The following is a 22,042-nucleotide window of genomic DNA, read 5'->3' as shown; positions in this document are numbered from 1 at the left end:
CAACGAGAGTCGTTTTTAAATGTGCTATAGAAATAAAATTGACTTGACTTGACTTAAAGCTAAGGCCTCTAGCCTTTAATATCTCCACACTGGGGAAAAACGTTCTGACTGTCTAACCTCATACTGCCCCTCATCATGATATATACTTCTATCATGCATCCCCTCAAACTTCAATACTTCAGAGGAAACAGTTCAAGTTCATCCAACCTCGTCGTATACACCCTGTAATCCAGCAGCATTCAGGTAAACCTCCCCTGCACCCTCACCAAAGCCTCCACATCCTTCTAGTAAGCTCTGAGTTAAGTCGGGATTCAGATTCAGATTTAGATGAGTTCATTGCAATATACTCCAGGATGCAAAGAAAGCCCTTGTTCGTTTAAAACGCACAAAGAGAGGATAGATACAATGACTGAAGCAAAATAGCAGAATGATGCAAGGGTGCAGTGTGTAATCTGAAGAAGTCCAAAAATATTCTGAAGCTAATAACAAAAATAACCAAACTAGGTAGGGTTAAGAGTGAAAGTTTGTTCCACAATTCGGGAATGGGAGGGGAGGAGGGATGAAGAGCCCAATAGCAGTGGGGATGAAGCTATTCCTAACTCTGGGCTTCCAGGCATTCCAGCTCTTGCATCGAGAGCATCCTTACCAACTGCATCACAGTATGGTATGGCAACTGCTCTGTCTCCGACCGGAAGGCATTGCAGAGGGTGGTGAAAATTGCCCAACGCATCACCGGTTCCTCGCTCCCCTCCATTGAGTCTGTCCAAAGCAAGCGCTGTCTGCGGAGGGCGCTCAGCATCGCCAAGGACTGCTCTCACCCCAACCATGGACTGTTTACCCTCCTACCATCCGGGAGGCGCTACAGGTCTCTCCGTTGCCGAACCAGCAGGTCGAGGAACAGCTTCTTTCCGGCCGCTGTCACTCTACTCAACAACGTACCTCGGTGACTGCCAATCACCCCCCCCCCCCCCCCCCCCCCCCCCCCCCCCCACTTATTATTATTTATTCAAATCGTTTGCTATGTCGCTCTTCCAGGGAGATGCTAAATGCATTTCGTTGTCTCTGTACTGTACACTGACAATGACAATTAAAATTGAATCTGAATCTGAATCCTTGGCCCCATAATGTAGAAGAAAGAAACGAAAAGAGGCCAGAACGGTAGATGTCCTTGATGGCACTTCCAGCCTGAATAGGCACCGTGAATATGGACTGGGTGGAGGGATGGGACAAGCCTGTGATGGAGTGGGCTGTGTTCACCACTGTGTGTGTGTGTGTGTGTGTGTGTGTGTGTGTGTGTGTGTGTGTGTGTGTGTGTGTGTGTGTGTGTGTGTGTGTGTGTGTGTGTGTGTGTGTGTGTGTGTGTGTGTGTGTGTGTGTGTGTGTGTGTGTGTGTGTGTGTGTGTGTGTGTTCAGGTTGTCTTAGAAGTGGTGAGAAATCCCTGATGATCTTCTCATTCTTGTTGGTGGAGGGTGAAAGGGTTGTGAGGGGGCGTCAAGTGCAGCCAGACTTAATGCATTTTCAAGGAGGTGACCAATGGCTGTGATGTACCTCGGTGACCGAGGGAATCAAAGTTTGTGCTAGTATCTAGTCTCCAAACCAAGTGGGCTACTTTGGCCTTGTTTATGTACATGCAACCCCATGTTACAGAGAGGTTGCCTTCCTGGAAAATGGTATTAGTTTATTTTAGAGACACAGTGCAGAAACAGGCCCTTCGGCCCATCGAGTCTGTGCTGACCCACAATCCCCGTACATTAGCACTATCCTACAAACTAGGGACAATTTATTTTACCGAAGCCAATTAACCTATCGTGTGTACAGGTCATGACAATTTAGACTTTAGAGTTATAGCGCAAAAACAGGCCCTTTGGCCCACCGAGTCCACGCTGACCAGTGCTCACCACATACATAGAAACATAGAAACATAGAAACATAGAAAATAGGTGCAGGAGTAGGCCATTCGGCCCTTCGAGCCTGCACCACCATTCGATATGATCATGGCTGATCATCCAACTCAGTATCCCATCCCTGCTTACTCTCCATACCCCCTGATCCCTTTAGCCACAAGGGCCACATCTAACTCCCTCTTAAATATAGCCAATGAACTGGCCTCAACTACCTTCTGTGGCAGAGAATTCCACAGATTCACCACTCTGTGTAAAAAATGATTTTCTCATATCGGTGCTAAAAGACTTCCCTCTTATCCTTAAACTGTGACTCCCTTGTGTACACTAACACTATCCTACACTGCACTAGGGACAATTTACAATTTCACCAAAACCAATTAACCTACAAACCTGAAGTCTTTGGAGTGTGTGGGAGGAATGTGTGCGGTGAAAACCTACAGGGTCACGTACAAACTCCGTACAGACAGCACCTATAGTCAGGATCAAACCCGGGTCTCTGGCGCTGTAAGGCAGCAACTCTACTGCTGCGCCACCGTGCCGCCCGATACAATTTTCCACAATGCCACGCCTCATCGTCCACGCATTCATCCGAGACGTGAGATGAAAAAATATAAATGTAGTGTTTTATCTTTAGATTTAGTGTTTGTTTACGTATTTTCGTATAGATTCCCTGAGAGTGAATTTTAGAAATTGTCTTGAATTTTTCCAGGGTGAATCTCGATGAACCCATCAGCCATTATATAGGAGGACTATCGGATCTGGACTCATCCAAGCAGGTGGAGAGTGTTCTCCCACATTCCTACCTTATCCTAGCACCTGGACTCTGTGTCTCAAAACCTTCCTCCCGAATTTACAATAGTCCTCTGTGCCCTTCACTCTGTTTTATACTCTAGGCTGTAACTGCGACTAAGGCACTTCAGATATATTTCCAAAGGGAAAGCCAAGTTGAATACGATGTACTTGGCACTTTTAAACAAAGGCAAGCGTTTCAGTTTTCTGATGTCTGAAATACGGCACTTGTTGTTAAAGGAAGCCTACAGCAACCAAAAAGCTTTTGAGTAATGAAGGATGTCAACAGCAAAGTCACAATGTGACATGTTTCTTGATTTATGATGTATTTCATAAACCCAGTGAGTTGAAATAAGTGTCCTACTTAATTCTCCAAAACAATGCTGAGGAGGAGAAATTTGATGAAGTGGTTCGCAGTGTGTTCTACATTGTGTACTGATGGGAGGGTTGGAGGGAGGAGACTGTACTCCCAAACAGGCAAATAAATCTGCTGTTAGATACATAACTGGAGCAGGTTTTTTTTCTCAATTCATTCATGAGATGTGGCTATCGTTGGCTTGGCCCTAAATGCCCCATGAACGAGGTGGTTTACTGAGTCTTTGCAAAGAAACTGTGAAGAGCCTGCCCATGAATGAGGGAATGCAATTTGAAATGAAGGGGAAAGTGAGCAAGAGGGGTACAAAACATAGAAACATAGAAACATAGAAATTAGGTGCAGGAGTAGGCCATTCGGCCCTTCGAGCCTGCACCGCCATTCAATATGATCATGGCCGATCATCCAACTCAGTATCCCGTACGTGCCTTCTCTCGATACCCTCTGATCCCCTTAGCCAGAAGGGCCACATCTAACTCCCTCTTAAATATAGCCAATGAACTGGCCTCAACTACCCTCTGTGGCAGAGAGTTCCAGAGATTCACCACTTTCTGTGTGAAAAAAGTTCTCCTCATCTCGGTTTTAAAGGATTTCCCCCTTATCCTTAAGCTGTGACCCCTTGTCCTGGACTTCCCAAAAGATAGATACAACATGTTTACTTTAGTAGCACTACCCTACACACTGGGAACAATTTACAATTTTTTTTTTCCGAAGCCAATTAAAGGGCCTGTCCCACTTTAACGACCTAATTCACGACCTTTTTTACTCGTGGACAATTTTCATCGTGTTAGAAAAAACGCCCCGACCTACTTGATGCCACGAGTACCTACGACAAGCATCACGACCTCCTGCGACCTCGTGACGACCATGCTGCGAGTACATGAGTCAAGGGCAAACTCGGCAGAGGTCGTGAATTAGGTCCTGAAAGTGGGACAGACCCGTAACCTGTTCTTTGTACAGGTCATGACACTTTAGACTTGAGAGATACAGCGCAGAAACAGGCCCTTCCGGCTGCACCAACCAGCGATCCCACACTTTCCTACGCACACCAGGGATAATGTACACTTATACCAAGCCAATTAGCCTACAGACCTGTACGTCTTTGGAGTGTGGGAGGAAACCAAAGATCTCGGAGAAAACCCACGCTGGAGTAACTCAGTGGGTCAGGCACCATCTCTGGAGAAAAGGACTAAGTGACGTTTTGGGTGGGAACTCTCTTTCAGTAGAGGGCTATGTATGGGGAAGCTCGGAATTGCCCACCAGCAGACTCAGTGGCACCTGAGTGCCGCCCCACTGTGCTGTAGGCCTCCATAATAGCAAAGGGACTGTCTCCTCTAAGATTTATATTCCAAAGGCTTCCCAATAAGAAGGGCAAAAAACATGAGAGGGGATGTCCTTGCCAGACTAGTCTCAAAGTAATTGATGGAGACCTGGAAGAAGTCACCTGCTTGGCCTGTGGGCGGCATTCCACAGGGACCATGGTAATGGAGGAATAAATAACTTGATAAGAGAAAGGTTTGTACATTTTCTTAAACTTCCCTCAAGGCTCAGTTATTAACCGCATTGGCTGGGACCTCGCTGTCCTACAATACATAGCAATCAGAAACAGCAGGCATGGCTGACTAGTATAAAAATGACAGGTTGGAGACAGGCAGAGCATGGGTCTGTTTGACTGGAAGAGCAGTGGGACATAGGGAACCAAAGCATTTCCTTTTTTTTTTCGGTTGCCTGCGGAAAGGAGAAAGTGTGGAGGGATAGTGGATTAGCTAAGGGAGAGAGAGAAGGAATTGCCAGCGGCGTGAGATTGATTTTCTCCAGAACATTCTGATTTTTGACACTTCCAGGACATTAAACCTCCGGTGGATACGAGCAGAAGGAATGAAAATGTGGAGGTGTGGGGGATTCTGAACCCCTGGAAGAACTGCCTGGATTTGCTCTCCGCGTTTGTTCACTGCTGGGAAATTCAGGTGTGTTTTGCTCCTGTTATCAAAATCCACCTCATCCACTTTTCCTTCCTCTTCTTTGCCGGGATGATCCTAAAACAGTTGTTTCCATCGTTGATTTCAATGCACAACACCTTTCATCTATCCCGCTTGCTTTGTTGGACATTACCCCAAGGTCCGGCAAGAAATGTAATGTCTTTTGGGAATTGTTACTTTAAAAGTATGGAAGTAATTGCAATTGTAAGACATTTTACAATTGTACATTTTACATTTCTGCTTCGTGGAAACTTAATTTTCGGAAGAATTTGTAAATGTGCACCCAGTTGCATATTCTGCTGCACACATGCATCACATGTATAGACATTCACTGTACCCCATTCAATCATGCATGCACACACGCAGAAGTTAGGTGCGGCACAGTGGCACCAGATACTTGGTTTCTTGGATTCTTCGTCCTCCAAAATATTCCAAATGGAATTTAAACTGGAGGTGGTGAAGGGAGGGCTTAAGCCAGAAAGGGTTATTGGGAAGAAAGAGCTACTTTAAATGTAGTTGCATCTGGTTGGGTAACTATAGTAGGGTGGAGATTATTCCATGCTTTAATTGTGCGGGGGAAGAACGAATTGCTGTACACATCTGTCTTTGTAGCTGGGATCGCAAATTGGATCGAATGCCCTCGTCTGCTCCTAATTGGTTTGGGTTTGGTGTAGGTCTTGTAGTCTATGTCGAGCTGACCATTTAACATTTTGTAAAAACAGGTCAAACGGTGAGTTTCACGTCTGTCTGTCTTGGAGAGGGTTCCTTCCACCCCAGAGAATCCAGAAGTTTGGTGACACTCGCTTCTCTCTCGTAGGTGTTTGTAACAAATCGAGCTGCCTGTCTTAGGACACGTTCGATGGAAGAAATACCCGGGTAAGATTGACCGTCCTGCCCTATGACCGCGTGGGTTTTCTCCTGTTTCCTCCAACACTCCTCCAAAGGTTTGTAGGTTAATTGGCTTCAGTAAAATTGTAAATTGTTCCTAATGTGTAGGATAGTGCTGATCGCTGGTTGGTACGGACTTGGTGGGCTGAAGGGCCCGTTTCCGCCCTAAATCTCTAAACTAAATTGAACTAAAATAAATGTATATATGAGTATTGGCAAAAGATTACAGAACACTGTGTTCTATTCACTCCAAAATGTAGCAGAGACGCAGACCATGTGAAGTATTCTCTGATCATGTTGAGTTCATTCCATTGAACACTTAAGTTGATGTTATTTAATTCCCAGTCCCCGAAGTGGCCATTGTACACAAATCAGCCTTGCAAGTTTAGTCAACCATTGTTTAGGACATCCCAGACAAGATCAACTCTGTCCCCACCTGTGGAGATAATTTCCCCATTTGGGAAGCAGCATCTTTAAAAATGTGCAGCCATTTGCCATTTGTCAATGAGTCGCAAGCTAAATGCTTTACGATTTAACTATTCGTGGTGATAGTCGCTAATGCTTCCCTTCCCTTGGCACCCCTTGGGTCACCAATGCCACCTGTATCAGCTCAACTCAAACCCAATTGACACTAATAATTGACAAGGACGAAGAACTGACCTCATTTACTACCCGAGAATGAGAAGCAATCCTTGCACAATCCTTATACCAGTTAAGTTTTGTTCATTCATGTACAGTATGTTCATAAGTTCTAGGAGCAGAATTAGGCCATTCGACCCATCAAGTCTACTCCGCCATTCAATCATGGCTGATCTCTCTTTTGCTCTCAACCCCATTCTCCTGCCTTCTCCCCATAACCACTGACACCCGTGCTAATCAGGAATCTGTCAATTTCTGCCTTAAATATATCTATTGGCCTCCACATCCTTCTGTGTCAATGAATTCCACAGATTCACCACCCTCTGATTAAAGAAATTCCTTCTCATCTCCATTCTAAAGGTACGTCCTTTTAGTTTGACACTATGGCCTCTGGTCCTAGACTCTCCCACTAGTTGAAACATCCTCACCACATCCAGTCTATCCAGAATTCCTCCCGCATCTGGAAGATGAGCTAGTTGGCCACTGTAAATGACCTTTGCAATGCAGATGAGTGGTTGAAGTCTAAGGGGATACAGGGAGAATGCAGCAGGATTAACCGAGCATTTGTGTAAATAGGTGCATGATGTTTGGCAAGAACTCATCAGCAGTCACTCGAAACGAGTATGATCCCGAGGACACCTGTGCGTGACTTTGTTTAACGTGGGGAGACTGGTGCACAGACAGCCACCCCACGGTCCTTGACAGATCTGGGTCAGGATCCAGTGGCATGGAGTCCAAGACGACCGGAGACCCTTTTCTGCTGCAGCCTTCATCCGCCTTCCCAGCCGTTGTGACGCTCCACTAAGGTCAGCCATCGTCCTCCGCCTGTTCCACCGTTGAGGTCTTGGTTGGATTGCTCTTTGTCAGAGACCTCCCCCTCGACCGTACCACCATGGGTGACCCTACCAGGAGCATAGCTCCAGACGGCATCGCTCTCAGGATCTCAGGACCACACAAGCTTCTCCACCACGACAAGGTGACAATCCACTGACTAATTCAGGATAAAATAATAAATGAATCCCACAGATTCACCACCCAATGGCCACAACTTGCGCTGGCTCCCATGTGACGGCTTTATTTTCATTCATTCAGTGGATACAAGTGTCACGTATCACTCATGCCATTTCCCATTGCCGTTTCAGAGGGCAGATCGGAGTCAACTACATTACTAAGGGCCTGGAGTCGCACATGCAAGGAGTAACCCAAGTAAGGATTGGAGATTTCCTTCCACTGAGTGAACCCAATACACGTCGGACAATTTGATAGTTTTGCGGTCACCATCGCTGAGACTGGATACATACTCCGGATGTATTTAATTAAATTTAAATACTCCATAGGCTTGAACATGTTTTTAGTTCCAGGTATCAGTATTACTACTGCAATAAACTTTGCTATCATATCCACCAAAGTGTTGACTGTGACCATATTAGCCTCTATAATATTAATGGTTAGGGGGGGTTAAATGTGTTTTTATCCATCTGGCCATTAGATTAATGGTCGCGAGACTTGGCAGAGGCAGGTAGAAGCCATCCATTCACCATCCCAGCCATCACCAGACTAACACTTCCTGAGGTTCAGCTGGACTTACTTAACACGCTGTTGTTGGGGAGGGCTGGGCACATACTTCCACCGGTTGCTGAGCGGACTCAGGCAGGGCAGAGCCACAGCCTGCCTTTGACCGCACGATTTCTCACCCTGTCACAAGCTATATGGTTTCAGGGCCGCATCCAGCCTCAATCCATCACCCCCAACTTAGTGCTGACAGGGTCAGAGGAGAGAGAGTGAAGAGTTCTGGCAACAGGCCAAATACCCAAGCCCCTGTCTGAACCGCTAGTCAATCACTTCCAATCATTCTTGGAAGAGGGAAAAAAAAAGCATGCTTTCCAGCTCTGATTCCTGGGAGCGCATTCACTGCAGTGGTCCAATGTCAGGAAATTAACACCACTGCAAATTCTTCACTGACTTAATCATATTTCATGGCAGAATGTTGACGTTCCAACTCTTTAACCCATTAAGTCTTGTTAACTCCATGCTGTCTTTTGCACAGAGTAACTTTGGACAATGTACACACAAAGAACTGCAGATTCCTAGTTAATACACAAAAGGATGCAGAGTGCTGGAGTAACTCAGCAGGTCAGGCAGCATCCCTGGAAAATATGGAGAGGTGACGTTTCGAGTCAAGACTCACGTTTTGGGATCAGACTCTGATCGCTAGTTGGATATGTTTAAGAAGGAACTGCAGATGCTGGAAAATCGAAGGTACACAAAAAAGCTGGAGAAACTCAGCGGGTGCAGCAGCATCTATGGAGCGAAGGAAATAGGCAACGATTTGGGCCGAAACCCTTCTTCAGACTGAAGGAAATAGGCAACGTTTCGGGCCGAAACCCAGAAGGGTTTCGGGCCGAAACGTTGCCTATTTCCTTCGCTCCATAGATACTGCTGCACCCGCTGAGTTTCTCCAGCTTTTTTGAATACCATCACTAACTGGATGTTGTGTTTGGCCACAATGCTGCTCTGCAAAAATAATTTCTCTCTGAATGCTGAGACCCAGAGATGTCCACCTGCAAGAATTTTTCCTCCATATGATCTACTGTCCCATCGGAGTTGTATATGTTATGCCATCTGCTCATCCGCTGCTGATCCAATATCTCTCATGGGTGTCAAAGTCATGTTCGATTGAGGTTTCACTGCAATAAGCCCCTCACCCAACTCAAGTCAAGACTTGGGAGCAATTGAACACTTCTCACTTTGCCAGTGACTATTCGATACCACCAATAATTTTACTTTCGTTTAGTTTAGTTTGGAGATACAGCGCAAAAAACAGAACCTTCGGCCCACCGAGTCGGCGCCAACCAGCGATCCCCGCATATTAACACTATCCTACACACACACACACACACACCAGGGACAATTTTTACACATACCAAGCCAATTTAATTACATACCTGTACATCTTTGGCGTGTGGGAGAAATTCGAATTAATCTCAGAAAAACCCCATGCGGTTGCGGGGAGAACGTACAAACTCCGTACAGACGAGCACCCGCAGTCGGGATCGAACCCGGGTCTCCATTGCTGCAAGCGCTGTAAGGCAGCAACTCTACCGCTGCGCCATCGTGCCGCCCTAATGCGCCACCACCCCATCACCAAGGCACCAGCGTGCCTAATTGAATAGACTAGGCACAACCAATGGATCGGACTGCGCACGGAATGGGTGGCTGCCGTTCTACACCACTATAAACCACGACATTGGGGGAAAAAGTTGGTGTACCTTCTGTGGGATCCAGGCGTTTGGCCCTGCGTCCATGCTTCGAGTTGTTGTGCACAAACATGTTATCCGAGACGGCCAACACATGCCCATCAACGTTGAGTGTTGTAGATAACACAACCTGTGGAGGGAGAAGCAGAGAACTGTGATTCCCCATTACCGGTGGTTTTATTGGTGGTCTGACTACAGCAGGGTCCTTCCATATGCTAGGGTACTGTCCGATTCACCTCAACCCCTTTGCAGACATTGGACTTTGCCTATGGATTTGATGTGCTTTAATGTTGAGAAGTATATTCTGAACTTTGTATATTCCTCTTTGTTCTCTCCATCTGAGTTAAACTCGATTGTGTGTATATAATATTTATTGGATAACATGCAAAACATTAGTACATGTCATAATAATAAACCTAAATAAATTCTATATTAATCCCATGTTTTTAATTCACCGCACATTCCAGTCAACTCCCCAAAATTCTACCATTCACCTATGCATTAAGATCAATGTGAAGATACTCAATTAACCTATTAACTGCTACATCCCTAAAGATACAAGTCCAGCCTGGTCAATGAGTTATTGTGGCTTCCAATGGTCTTTTAGGCATAGAGAATGCTTCTCCTGATCACAGAAGCACGATGTATGGATGAAACACTTCTTCATGTTGCCTCTGGGTCTACTGACAATGTGTGAGCCCTCTCAGTATCAATCCTGGTGCTTTTGGGAACGGTTACTTCTGATGCTGGAAATTGCCACAGCTGCTGGCAGCGGGCGGAGAGGAGCTGGCCGGTGGTGGCTTGTGGCTGGATTGTCTGAAACGCCGGCTATGAACAGGCTGAGCTTTGATATTCTGCACATTCAGAATTAATTGCCTCTCGCGCTCGGAGGAATTGCCGTTCGGGTGATATTACGAGGGCAGCTAGCTTTTGCAACGGAAAAAAAAAAACCCTCCCCAGTCTTCAGGAGAGTCGGGGAGGGATTAGCAAAATTAATTTCTTGCATCTGGCAAAGATAAAGGCATTTGTGCAAGGTCCATGTTTGGGATGTAACATAATCTGTGAGATGTGCGAATCAATCCACTTAATCATTTAAACGAGGGTTGCTGTAACGAGTTGCAGTGGAAGGGGCTGAGATCTTTGGCCACTGCCAGCATTTGTCCCCCTTGTCAGTGTCCCGGGTCATCGACACTGACCCCAGCCCATCTGGAACCCATCAGTCATCTCCCGACAACTTCCTGAAACACCTCCCTCCATTTCCTGCTTGCCTTCAATCTCCACTGAGCTCCTTGCCTTTCAGAACCACGACCCGCCGAGCCTACATGCAGAGGATCGAAACTCAAATCCCCACACCCCTTACACTGGCCACACACCCTGGCATCTTCAGAAAACTTCTTGGATCACGGAAAAGCAGTTGGGATTGTGATTCCAGGATGTTTTATCTTCATTTTCCCCATGATCTACGACCTTTTATCGTCCCGTTTACCCCTGGCAACTTTCCAAAAGTAAATTCACCCCCACCCCCCATGTTTTCTAATTCACTGAAGGCTGGCTCAACAGTGGCACCCAGGCTTAGACTGGGTGACAACCAAGAATAGTTTGGTGACTCAACTTATTACAAATATAGGGTGCAACATAACTTGGTTTCAAATGGTTTCAGGACCAGGTGAGGGGTGTATAAACATACGAAGTAGGTATATCCCTTTTATCTTATTTTATTTTCTTATATCGTTTGTTCTCTATTTTTCTCCATTTTTCTTTTTTTTTCTCTGATTTTCTTTTTATCTCTTTTCAGGTTTTACGTTTCTACGGGTCTCTCTTCATCACTTTTTCACGCACTTACTAGAAACATAGAAACATAGAAATAGGTGCAGGAGTAGGCCATTCGGCCCTTCGAGCCTGCACCGCCATTCAATATGATCATGGCTGATCATCCAACTCAGTATCCCGTACCTGCCTTCTCTCCATACCCTCTGATCCCCTTAGCCACAAGGGCCACATCTAACTCCCTCTTAAATATAGCCAATGAACTGTGGCCTCAACTACCCTCTGTGGCAGAGAGTTCCAGAGATTCACCGCTCTCTGTGTGAAAAAAGTTCTTCTCATCTCGGTTTTAAAGGATTTCCCCCTTATCCTTAAGCTGTCACCCCTTGTCCTGGACTTCCCCAACATCGGGAGCAATCTTCCTGCAATCTTACTATCCTATCTAACTCTCTCTATCCTTCTTTTTAAGGTTTAAAATAAGAAGTGGTACAGGAAAGGTATTATGTTATTTTTGGCTTATATCGCTTAATGTGTATTACTTCTAATAAATAAAATATTTAAAAAAAAATAATAGTTTGGTGACTACTGGAGAGACAGTTGACGGCAGGGAAAGCTGGCACCCGGGACAGGCTGGGTTAGCACCTCAGTCTGTGTCTTTCATGAGAAACACACCCAATAAAGCTAGGGAAAGGGCCTAATGAACCACCGTGGCCTAAAAATCCATCAGGCGAGAATGAAATGCTCGGAGAAGGAGATAGAAGGTGCAGCGCACGCACAGGCCTTGAACCTGGTGGGATGCAGGAGGAGCCTGGCCAGGACTCGCCCCACAGAGCCCAGTCCCTCCACGCACTAGAGTCTCCCAACACCTGCAGAGTGGTTACTAAGATGGCCGATCCGTGGGCGGTTGCTGCTGGGACACAAGTCGGGGCTTGATCAACCCCGGCTGGGTTGCCTGGTGTTGTGAGGGTGTCTGATGTTGTGAGGCCCGACACAGCCGATGACCCCAGGTCACATCACTGAGGATGCGTCCCAGCGCATCTAGAAGATGCATATTCTTCACATTTGAGTTTACACTCCTACCATAATAAAGGAGACATTTTAAAATACTGTTTTTTAACAAATCAACAGTCAACGAATTTACCCCCTGGGAAGGCGAAATTTACCCCAGGTTGGGAACCCTTGACCTACAGTCTTTGCCTGTGGGCCAATCTGTTTTTATTTGCCAGAGAGACATTCTTGTGTATGGTGGTTTAAAACTCAAGACATACAAAGTCTCACGATCTATGCACCTTTCCAGTATATTTGATGCCGCTGAGCTGAACAGAGGTTGGGAATCCTTTACATGTTTGCATAAAGTGCGGAAAGAAAAAAGGCAGTGTGAACATTCACCGTGCCCACACCGTGAAACTTGCCTAGGTAAATAACTGGACCTATTAGTGGGAAAGCAAATTCCTATCTTGCCCCCACTATATGTGCACTCCGAGTTTAGATACAGCGTGGGTTGGCTTTCCCTAGACACCCCAGTCAGACTTCACAAGGTCAAGATTCATAATTCACAACAAATGTGTATTCCCGTAGGGAATTGAAAAAAAGCTACAAGAAAAGAGCTACCAGGGCCAAAGGGAGAGGTTAAAGATAGAAAGGAAGGAGGCTTACAATATTGCCAAAGAGCATGAAGAATGGGGTGGGATTCAGAAATTGATGAAGGTGACCGAGAAGGAAGAAATAGAATGAGACATGACCGTCGGGAGACAGGTTTATTAATATAGTGACAAAACTCAGAGAAAGTCCCTTGCCCAGAGCAGGTGAATCGGGGACCAGAGGACATAGGTTTAAGGTGAAGGTGAAAAGATTTAATAGGAATCTGAGGAATAACTTTTCCACACAAATGGTGGTGGGTGCATGGAACAAGCCATCAGAGTAGGTAGTTGAGGCCGGGACTGTAAACGCCTATCTCACCAGGGACTAACTCTACTGAACGTTTTTCCTTCCAATATTTATTATGTAAAAGAATATGTGTGTTATGATTGTGTTTATAATTTGTTTGGTAGTTTTGTTGTTTTCTTATAGAAACTTGCAATCTTATAGAAACTTACAATCTTATAGAAACTTACAAAAGTCTTAAGGGGTTGGACAGGCTAGATGCAGGAAGATTGTTCCCGATGTTAGGGAAGTCCAGGACAAGGGGTCACAGCTTAAGGATAAAGGGGAAATCCTTTAAAACCGAGATGAGAAGAACTTTTTTCACGCAGAGAGTGGTGAATCTCTGGAACTCTCTGCCACAGAGGGTAGTTGAGGCCAGTTCATTGGCTATATTTAAGAGGGAGTTAGATGTGGCCCTTGTGGCTAAGGGGATCAGGGGGTATGGAGAGAAGGCAGGTACGGGATACTGAGTTGGATGATCAGCCATGATCATATTGAATGGCGGTGCAGGCTCGAAGGGCCGAATGGCCTACTCCTGCACCTAATTTCTATGTTTCTATGTTTCTATGTTGTTTGTCTCTTTTGCAAAAAGTCCGCGAGCATTGCCACTTTTCATTTCACTGCACATCTCGTATGTGTATGTGACAAATAAACTTGACCTGACTTGACTACCCCAACTTTTAAGAAACAGTTAGACATGTACATGGATAGGATTGGACAGGTTTGGAGGAATATGGACCAGGTGGGACTAGTGTAGTTGGGACATGTTGGCCGGTGTGGGCAGGTTGGGTGGAAAGACCAGTTTCCATACTCTATGACACTCTAACTAAGCATGGGCCCCTCACAGACAGAGGCAGGACAAATTATAATGGAGAATATGGGAACAGCAAAGACAATAAACAAACACATTTCATTTTCTTTCAGGATAGAAGCCACAAAAAATCCCGGGGAAAAAAAAAAGTGAGGTATGAAAGAACGAATGTAAAATGAGGAATTTAAAGAAATTAATCTCCTTGCAAAATAAACCCTGGAATGGGACCTAAGGAAGGAAACGCTGTTCCCAGGGGCCACAACGCGAGCCGCAATAACAGCCGCGTCTCCGGTCTGTGCGGTAGGTGAAGGGCTCGCTGGTGCACCTGGGGGTGGGGTTGGAAACCGTGGCTATAAGTTGTCAGGGAGGAGGTGCCACCGATGGGTGACGTCAGCAGGTCTGTCCAATAGAAATTATATCCGTTATAAAGGGGTTAATTAAGGGGTTGGACCGGCTAGATGCAGGAATTCTTAAGGGGTTGGACAGGCTACATGCAGGAAGATTGTTCCCAATGTTGGGGAAGTCCAGAACAAGGGGTCACAGTTTAAGGATAAGGGGGAAGTCTTTTAGGACCGAGATGAGAAAATGTTTTTTCACACAGAGAGTGGTGAATCTGTGGAACTCTCTGCCACAGAAGGTAGTTGAGGCCACAGTTCATTGGCTATATTTAAGAGAGAGTTAGATGTGGCCCTTGTGGCTAAAGGGATCAGGGGGTATGGAGAGAAGGCAGGTACAGGATACTGAGTTGGATGATCAGCCATGATCATATCGAATGGCGGTGCAGGCTCCAAGGGCCGAATGGCCTACTCCTGCACCTATTTTTCTATGTTTCTATGTTTACCTGCATTGTCTAATTGTTGGAAAAACTGACAAGAGTTAGTGGGACCCCACTCCCGATCCACATAGTTACGTACCCTCGGCCCTCAATGACCCTCAGCATCTGATGAAGGGTCTCCACACAAAACGCCACCCATTCCTTCTTTCCAGATATGCTGCCCATCCCGCTGAGTTACTCCAGCTTTTTGTGTCTATCTTTGGTCTATCTACACATAAGAGAGGTGCTGCATCCACTCCCAGTGGTCCCCAGGGCCTTGGCTTTTCCTGAAAGTTACAATGAGGTCCACAACACTGGGATGCACTGGAAATGTTCCACCGTGCCACGTCACTCTTCATTAGAAAGGCAGTGAACGCAGGAATCAACGCACTATACAATTATTCAGATACCTCGATGGTTCAGCGTCTGACATACTGATGTTCCATTTCCAATGCTGACTCCAATCTCCCCGGGACCATTTCCATTTCCAAACTGACGTTGAACCCACCAGGGCCCCAGTTTCCCCACACGAAATATAAACTCACCACTGGGGTCCCATTCCCAATGCTAATATTAAGCTCACTAAGGCCCCATTCAGCACACTAGCTTTAAACTCACCAGCACTCCATTCCCCACACTAAATATAAACTCACTGGGGTTACACTTCCCATGCTAATTATCAATGCATTAAGGTCCCATTTAGCACACCAACATTAAACTCTGCAGGGCCCCATTTACTGCACATAAACTCACTAGTGCCCAGTTTCTCACACCAACATTAAACTCTCTAAGGCCCCATTTCCCGCACTAACATAAAACTCATCAGGGCCCTATTTCGCATGTTAATTAAACTCAATGGGGCAATTTTTCTACCCTCCTAATGTACTCATTGGGATCACAAAAGTAAATAAGGTCATAAGGTCATAAGGAATAGGAGTAGAATTGGGCCCATCAAATCTACGCCATTCAATCATGGCTGATCCATCTCTCCCTCCTAACCCCATTTTCCTGCCTTCTCCCCACAACCACTGACATCCGTACTAATCACCTGTACTAATACGATGGTTTTGTTAAATAACGTTGACAAACATTGTCCAGGACACCGCCTTTTCCTCCAAGTAGTTCTATTTAGGGATGCAGTCAGGGCCTTGTCTTAGTGGCTTAGCCAGAGGGGAATGCTTGCAACAGGACAGGCTTCCCTCAGTATTTCACACTGCCATCCGCATTCTTCATGTTTGCGTTTCGGGAGACAGGGTTGATGCAAGAACTTTCTAACTCGGAGACGAGGGCACACAGGTGACTCGAATGGTTTGGCCCCATCTATATAATGTTGTAATAAAAAGGAACTGCAGATGCTGGTTGATGCCAAAGATACTGTAGACACAAAATGCTGGAGTAACGCAATGGACAGGCGGCATCCTTGGAGAAAATGGGTGAGTGCCGTGTCTGGTCGGGACCCTTCCACAGACTGCTCTTCCTAGAACACTCAGTCCTGACCTGAAATGTCATCTATTCCTTTTTCTCCAGAGATGCTGCCTGTCCCGTTGAGTTACTCCAACATTTTGTGTCTGATCCACGGTTGGTGTTACTTGGCTTGAGAATTGGAAAATCTCACGGGTTTCCACACCAGAGGGAATGTTTCTCATTGAAGGACCACACCCTGGCATCTCAGATCAGCACCGCTGATCGTTTTGTACTAAGCCCACTAGGACGATGAGGCCACAGGGTGAAAGGGAATGTAACACAGTACCTGAAATCGACGCATATCCCGGGGGTTTCCCGCTGTTTTCAAACAGTTCTGATTACACTTGAGGAAGAACTTTAAGAAGAATCTGAAAGGAAAACAAAGATGCTTTTTTATTAATACGCTCTGTGAGGAGCAGAAACAGTGCAAGAAAACCCACACCCCCATATGCATAGGAGATCTCTGTGACAGGAACGTACCAATTTGGAGAAGGAGTAGGTTTCTCAGCCACTCAAGCCCTCTCCGTCAGTTAATAAGATCACGGCAGACCTGATTGTAACGGGACCTCCACATTGCTGTCCGCCCACAGCATTCCTCAGCCAAATGCTTATCAAAGATCTATCATGTTCATAAGTTATAGGAGCAGAATTAGACCATTCGGTCCATCAAGTCTACTCCGCCATTGAATCATGGCTGATCTATCTTTCCCTCTAAACCCCAATTCTCCTGCCTTCTCCCCATAACCCCTGACACCCTTACTAATCAAGAGACTCAATCTCCGCCTTAAAAATATCCATTGACTTGGCTGCCACAGCCTTATGTGGCAATGAATTCCACAGATTCACCACCCTCTGACTAAAGAAATTCCTTCTCATCTCTTTTCTAAAGGTCCGTACTTTTATTCTGACTGGTCCTAGACTCTCCCGCTGGTGGAAACATCCTCTCCACATCCATTCTATCCGGGCCTTTCACGATGAGAAGTTTGTGGTAAAATGCATCACGGACCAAAGGAAGCCATTCAGCCCATCATTCTATGTCAGGTATCTCCTCCCTGCCTTCTTGGTCCATAGTCTTGTAGAATATGGAGCATCGTGTGCCTATCCAGGAACATTCTGAATGCCATGATGGTTTCTGCCCTCACCCCCTATTCGGGCAGCCCTGACCACCTACTGGGTGAACAAACATCTCCTCAACTTCCTCAAACATCTCCTCAACTTCCATCTAATTGTCCTTCCGTACATTTAAAATGAGTAGCATTGTCCTCTAAGGAAGGTCATAAGGAATAGGAGTAGAATTAGGCCATTCGGCCCATCAAGTGTACTCCGCTTCCTAACCCCATTCTCCTGCCTCCTCCCCATAACCTCTGACACCTGAACTAATCAAGAATCTATCTATCTTCACTCTTCAAACCGATCCTCCCTTGCATTTAAGAGGTCGGGAGTCAACTATAAGATGGTTTAATAGTTACATCCAGGACACACCTGCCTTGGCTGGAAAATTTCCTTTCCAGAATGACATCAGTAAATCAGACAATCGAATAGTTTTATCGTTACTATTACTGAGAGTTTTTTTTTAAGTCCATGATCCATTTGTACTTAAATTCCCCAGCTGGCTGTGGTGGGATTTGAACTCATGTTTCCAGATCAATGGTCTGGCTGCTAGCCCAGTAACTTAATTACTACAATACCTTACCCCAATTACTTTAAAATCTATCAGCCCGGGTTATTGACCCCTCTGTCAGTGGAAGCAGGTCCTTCCTCTCTACTCTGTGTATCTAGATTATTTTCGACTAACTCATTCAAGGTGCTTCATTAGGTTATTGAACTTGTGGTTCTCCTGCTTCCACCCCAAGGAGCTATTCTGACCAAGCCAATGCAGGAAGCAGTGCTGGCCCAACTGTTAATTAGTTACTAAAGCCGTCGTTCGGAGCAAGGAAGAGGAAACCTAATGCTCGCACACACCACGACTGTGTTGACACATATATGAACAATGGACAGAATGAGAGAAAGGCCGTGACTCACCGCACACGCCAATGTGTTGAGATACCATATAGTCCACTGCCCTCGCCATGACCCACTACCTCTGTTTACTTTAGTTTAGAGATACAGCACGGAAAGAGGCCCTTCCGCCCACCGAGTCCGCACCGACCAGCGATCCCCGCACACTAACACTATCCTACACACGCTAGGGACAATTTACACTTATACCAAGCCAATTGACAGACAAACCTGCATGTTTTTGGAGTGTGGGAGGAAACCAAAGATCTTGGAGAAAACCCACGCAGGTCCCGGGGAGAACGTGCAAACTCCGTACAGACAGCACCCGTAGTCGGGATTGAACCCGGGTCTCCGGCACTACAAGCGTTGTAATGCCCCTGCCACTCTTAAGAAACCTGAACGGAAACCTCTGGAGACTTTGAGCCCCACCCAAGGTTTCCGTGCGGTTCCCGGAGGTTCCCAGAGGTTTTTGTCAGTCTCCTTACCTACTTCCACTACCTGCAACCTCCGGGAACCGCACGGAAAACTTGGGTGGGGCACAAAGTCTCCAGAGGTTTCCGTTCAGGTCTCCTAAGTGGGACAGGGCCATAAAAGGCAGCAACTCTACCGCTGCGCCACCTTGCTGCCGAAACCAAACAAGTCCTTGCCACTTCCAGACTTGGCTACTCTTAACCACTCTATCTGTCTGCTCTTTGTGACTTTCACAGTCATAAATAAGTGTGGAAACAGGCCCTTCGGCCCAACTTGCCCACACCAATATACCATCTACACTAGTCCCATCTGCCTGCATTTGGCCCATACCCCTTTAAACCTGTACCTGTCCAAATATTTCTCAAACTAAATTCTCAGTCTCAGTCACCCAAATGTCTCCTGTTTACTTTCAAAACCTTGACTTACATCCTGACCAAAAACTAATCACAAAGTTCTGGAGTAACTCGGCAGGTCGGGCAACAACTCTGGAAGATATGGACAGATGAGTTTTGAGCCTTCTGAGGCTGAAGAAGGGTCCCCGATCAGAAATGTCACCTGCCCATGTCTTCCAGAGATGCTGCCTGACCCACAGAGTTACTCCATCACTTTGTGCTTATTTGTAAACCATCCACAGTCGTTCCTTGGTCTACAACTTGACCACTCAAAGCACCATCATCTGTAGTCAGAGGCTGGTGAATCTGCGGAATTCTTTGCCACAGAAGGCTGTGGAGGCCAAGCCAGTGGATATTTTTAAGGCAGAGATAGATAGATTCTTGATTAGTACAGGTGTCAGAGGTTATGGGGAGAAGGCAGGAGAATGGGGTTAGAGGGAGAGATAGATCAGCCATGATTAAATAGCAGAGTAGACGATGGGCTGAATGGCCTAATGCTGCTATTCCTTATCACCTTATGACCCTCCTCCATTCTGTAAACACCTTCAGCCCTAAAACCCTCAGGGATCTCTTTACTTCTCCAATTCTGCACTCTTCCCCACCCCTGAACATGAATACAGCATTCAGAGCAGTGCTTCCAGTTTCCTGGAATTCCCTCCTTAATACTCCCTCATTTCTTCTCCCCTTTCAAGGCACTCTTTTATAAAGTAAAAATCAAAACTAAAACTCCAGGCGTTGGAAATCTGAAATAAAAACTGAAAACACTGGAAATACTCAGCAGGTCAGGCAGCATCTATGGAGAGAGTGAAGCAGAGACAATGGTTCAAGTCAAAGATCAAAAGATCATAAGACATAGGAGCAGAGTTAGGCCATTCGGCCCATCGAATCTGCTCCAGCATTCGGTTATGGCTGATCTATTCAGTTTGACGACCCTTCAACAGAAAGGTTGTGACAAAGGTTTCTCTGGCGTGACACATTCACCAGACTGATTCCTGGGATGTCAGGACTTTCATATGAGGAAAGACTGGATAGACTCGGCTTGTACTCGCTAGAATTTAGGAGATTGAGGAGGGATCTTATAGAAACTTACAAAATTCTTGAGGGGTTGGACAGGCTAGATGCAGGAAGATTGTTCCCGATGTTGCGGAAGTCCAGGACAAGGGGTCACAGCTTAAGGATAAGTGGGAAATCCTTTAAGACCGAGATGAGGAGAACATTTTTCACACAGAGAGTGGTGAATCTCTGAAACTCTCTGCCACAGAAGGTAGTTGAGGCCAGTTCATTGGCTATATTTAAGAGGGGGGTTAGATGTGGCCCTTGTGGCTAAAGGGATCAGGGGGTATGGAGAGAAGGCAGGTACGGGATACTGAGTTGGATGATCAGCCATGATCATATTGAATGGCGGTGCAGGCTCGAAGGGCTGAATGGCCTACTCCTGCACCTATTTTCCATGTTTCTGTGTATTAACTCTTTACATTTCCATCATTTTCTATCTTGCTTTTTGCCAAGTTATCTGATCGCCTGGCTGCAATTCTCCTGATGAAGTCCAACATCGACTTTTGCTTTGTTAACTTTTCCCCTCCTGTGAGCCGCCATTAAAGACGATAGATGAATGTGTTCTGTCCACTGACTTTAACAGCGGGAATATTGATATCTCTGCATCCCTCAGTAAATGAAAGTTAAAGTACACCTTCGCATTTCAGATGGCAATAACTATTTTACTGGGAACGGAATTCGCAGATTACCAAATGTATCCTGAATACAGAATGTCCTGTTACATTTCTCATCTGCTCCCATGAATTGAGAACAAGTTGCTAATGAATGGGCAGGCAGAAACACCGAGGTTAAGTACCCCAGCGCTTGGGTCTGCACTCAGCTGTATCCGGTTATTAACACACAACTCTATTACTGTGATTTATTTTCACACAACACAGTGACAAAGCCACTTCCACATCAGGTCTTCCACATCAGGAACGGTGTCTCACTCTCATTTCTAAAGCAAGGCCATCATTAATATATTAGCCGCACTTGTACCGGGCGCTTTATCTTTGACCTGCAATATTTCCTTATCAAATCTGATGTGCGTTGACTGTGGTGTTCTGATTTTCATCTCCTCCCTTTAGCAATCCCTGCCTGCAGATGTTGACTCAGACAGGGGTTGTTTCCACCCTGTATAAAACACAAAGCGCTGGAGTAACTCAGCGGGTCAGGCAGCATCTCTGGAGGGCATGGATAGGGGACGCTAGATATATCGTAGCGGCTCGTAATGCCAGCTGTAGGTACTCGGGGCATCAGGTAAGTCGGGACGTTTTATCAGCATGATGAAAAATGTCTACGAGTAAGAAAAATAACCCCGAGTACCTACGGCTGGCATCTCCCAGTTTGAATCAAGGGCAAAACTCGGGAGAATTCGTGAGTATCTCGGGAAGGTGGGACAGGGTCTTAACACTATCCTACACACTAGATTCATTTACAATTTAATCCAACCAATTAACCTACAAACCTGTACGTCTTTGGAATGTGGAAGGAAACCGGAGCACCCGGAGAAAACCCACGCAGGAATGTTCACACTCAG

At 45.9% G+C, this 22,042-nt stretch overlaps 1 protein-coding gene and 1 long non-coding RNA gene across 7 annotated transcripts in view; one reads left to right on the top strand and one right to left on the bottom strand.

Annotated features, from left to right (window-relative positions):
• Positions 1–22,042, bottom strand: part of LOC129713311 (transcription factor COE2) — a 219,168-nt gene that overhangs the window by 59,112 nt on the left and 138,014 nt on the right. For all 6 annotated transcript variants that reach the window (XM_055662280.1, XM_055662277.1, XM_055662278.1 and 3 more), the window contains 2 exons: positions 16,893–16,974; positions 9,843–9,960 (listed from right to left, as the gene is read on the bottom strand). In XM_055662280.1, coding sequence (XP_055518255.1) covers positions 9,843–9,960; positions 16,893–16,974 — 200 coding nt within the window. The remainder of the gene's footprint in view (positions 1–9,842; positions 9,961–16,892; positions 16,975–22,042) is intronic.
• LOC129713312 (uncharacterized) lies at positions 5,353–7,968 on the top strand. Its single transcript, XR_008726208.1, has 2 exons — positions 5,353–5,922; positions 7,150–7,968. It is a non-coding gene; the product is annotated as an uncharacterized LOC129713312 (long non-coding RNA).

This window comes from Leucoraja erinacea, chromosome 35 (assembly GCF_028641065.1).
Source record: "Leucoraja erinacea ecotype New England chromosome 35, Leri_hhj_1, whole genome shotgun sequence".
Lineage (NCBI taxonomy): Eukaryota > Metazoa > Chordata > Chondrichthyes > Rajiformes > Rajidae > Leucoraja > Leucoraja erinaceus.
This window is presented reverse-complemented; position numbering and strand designations above follow the sequence as displayed.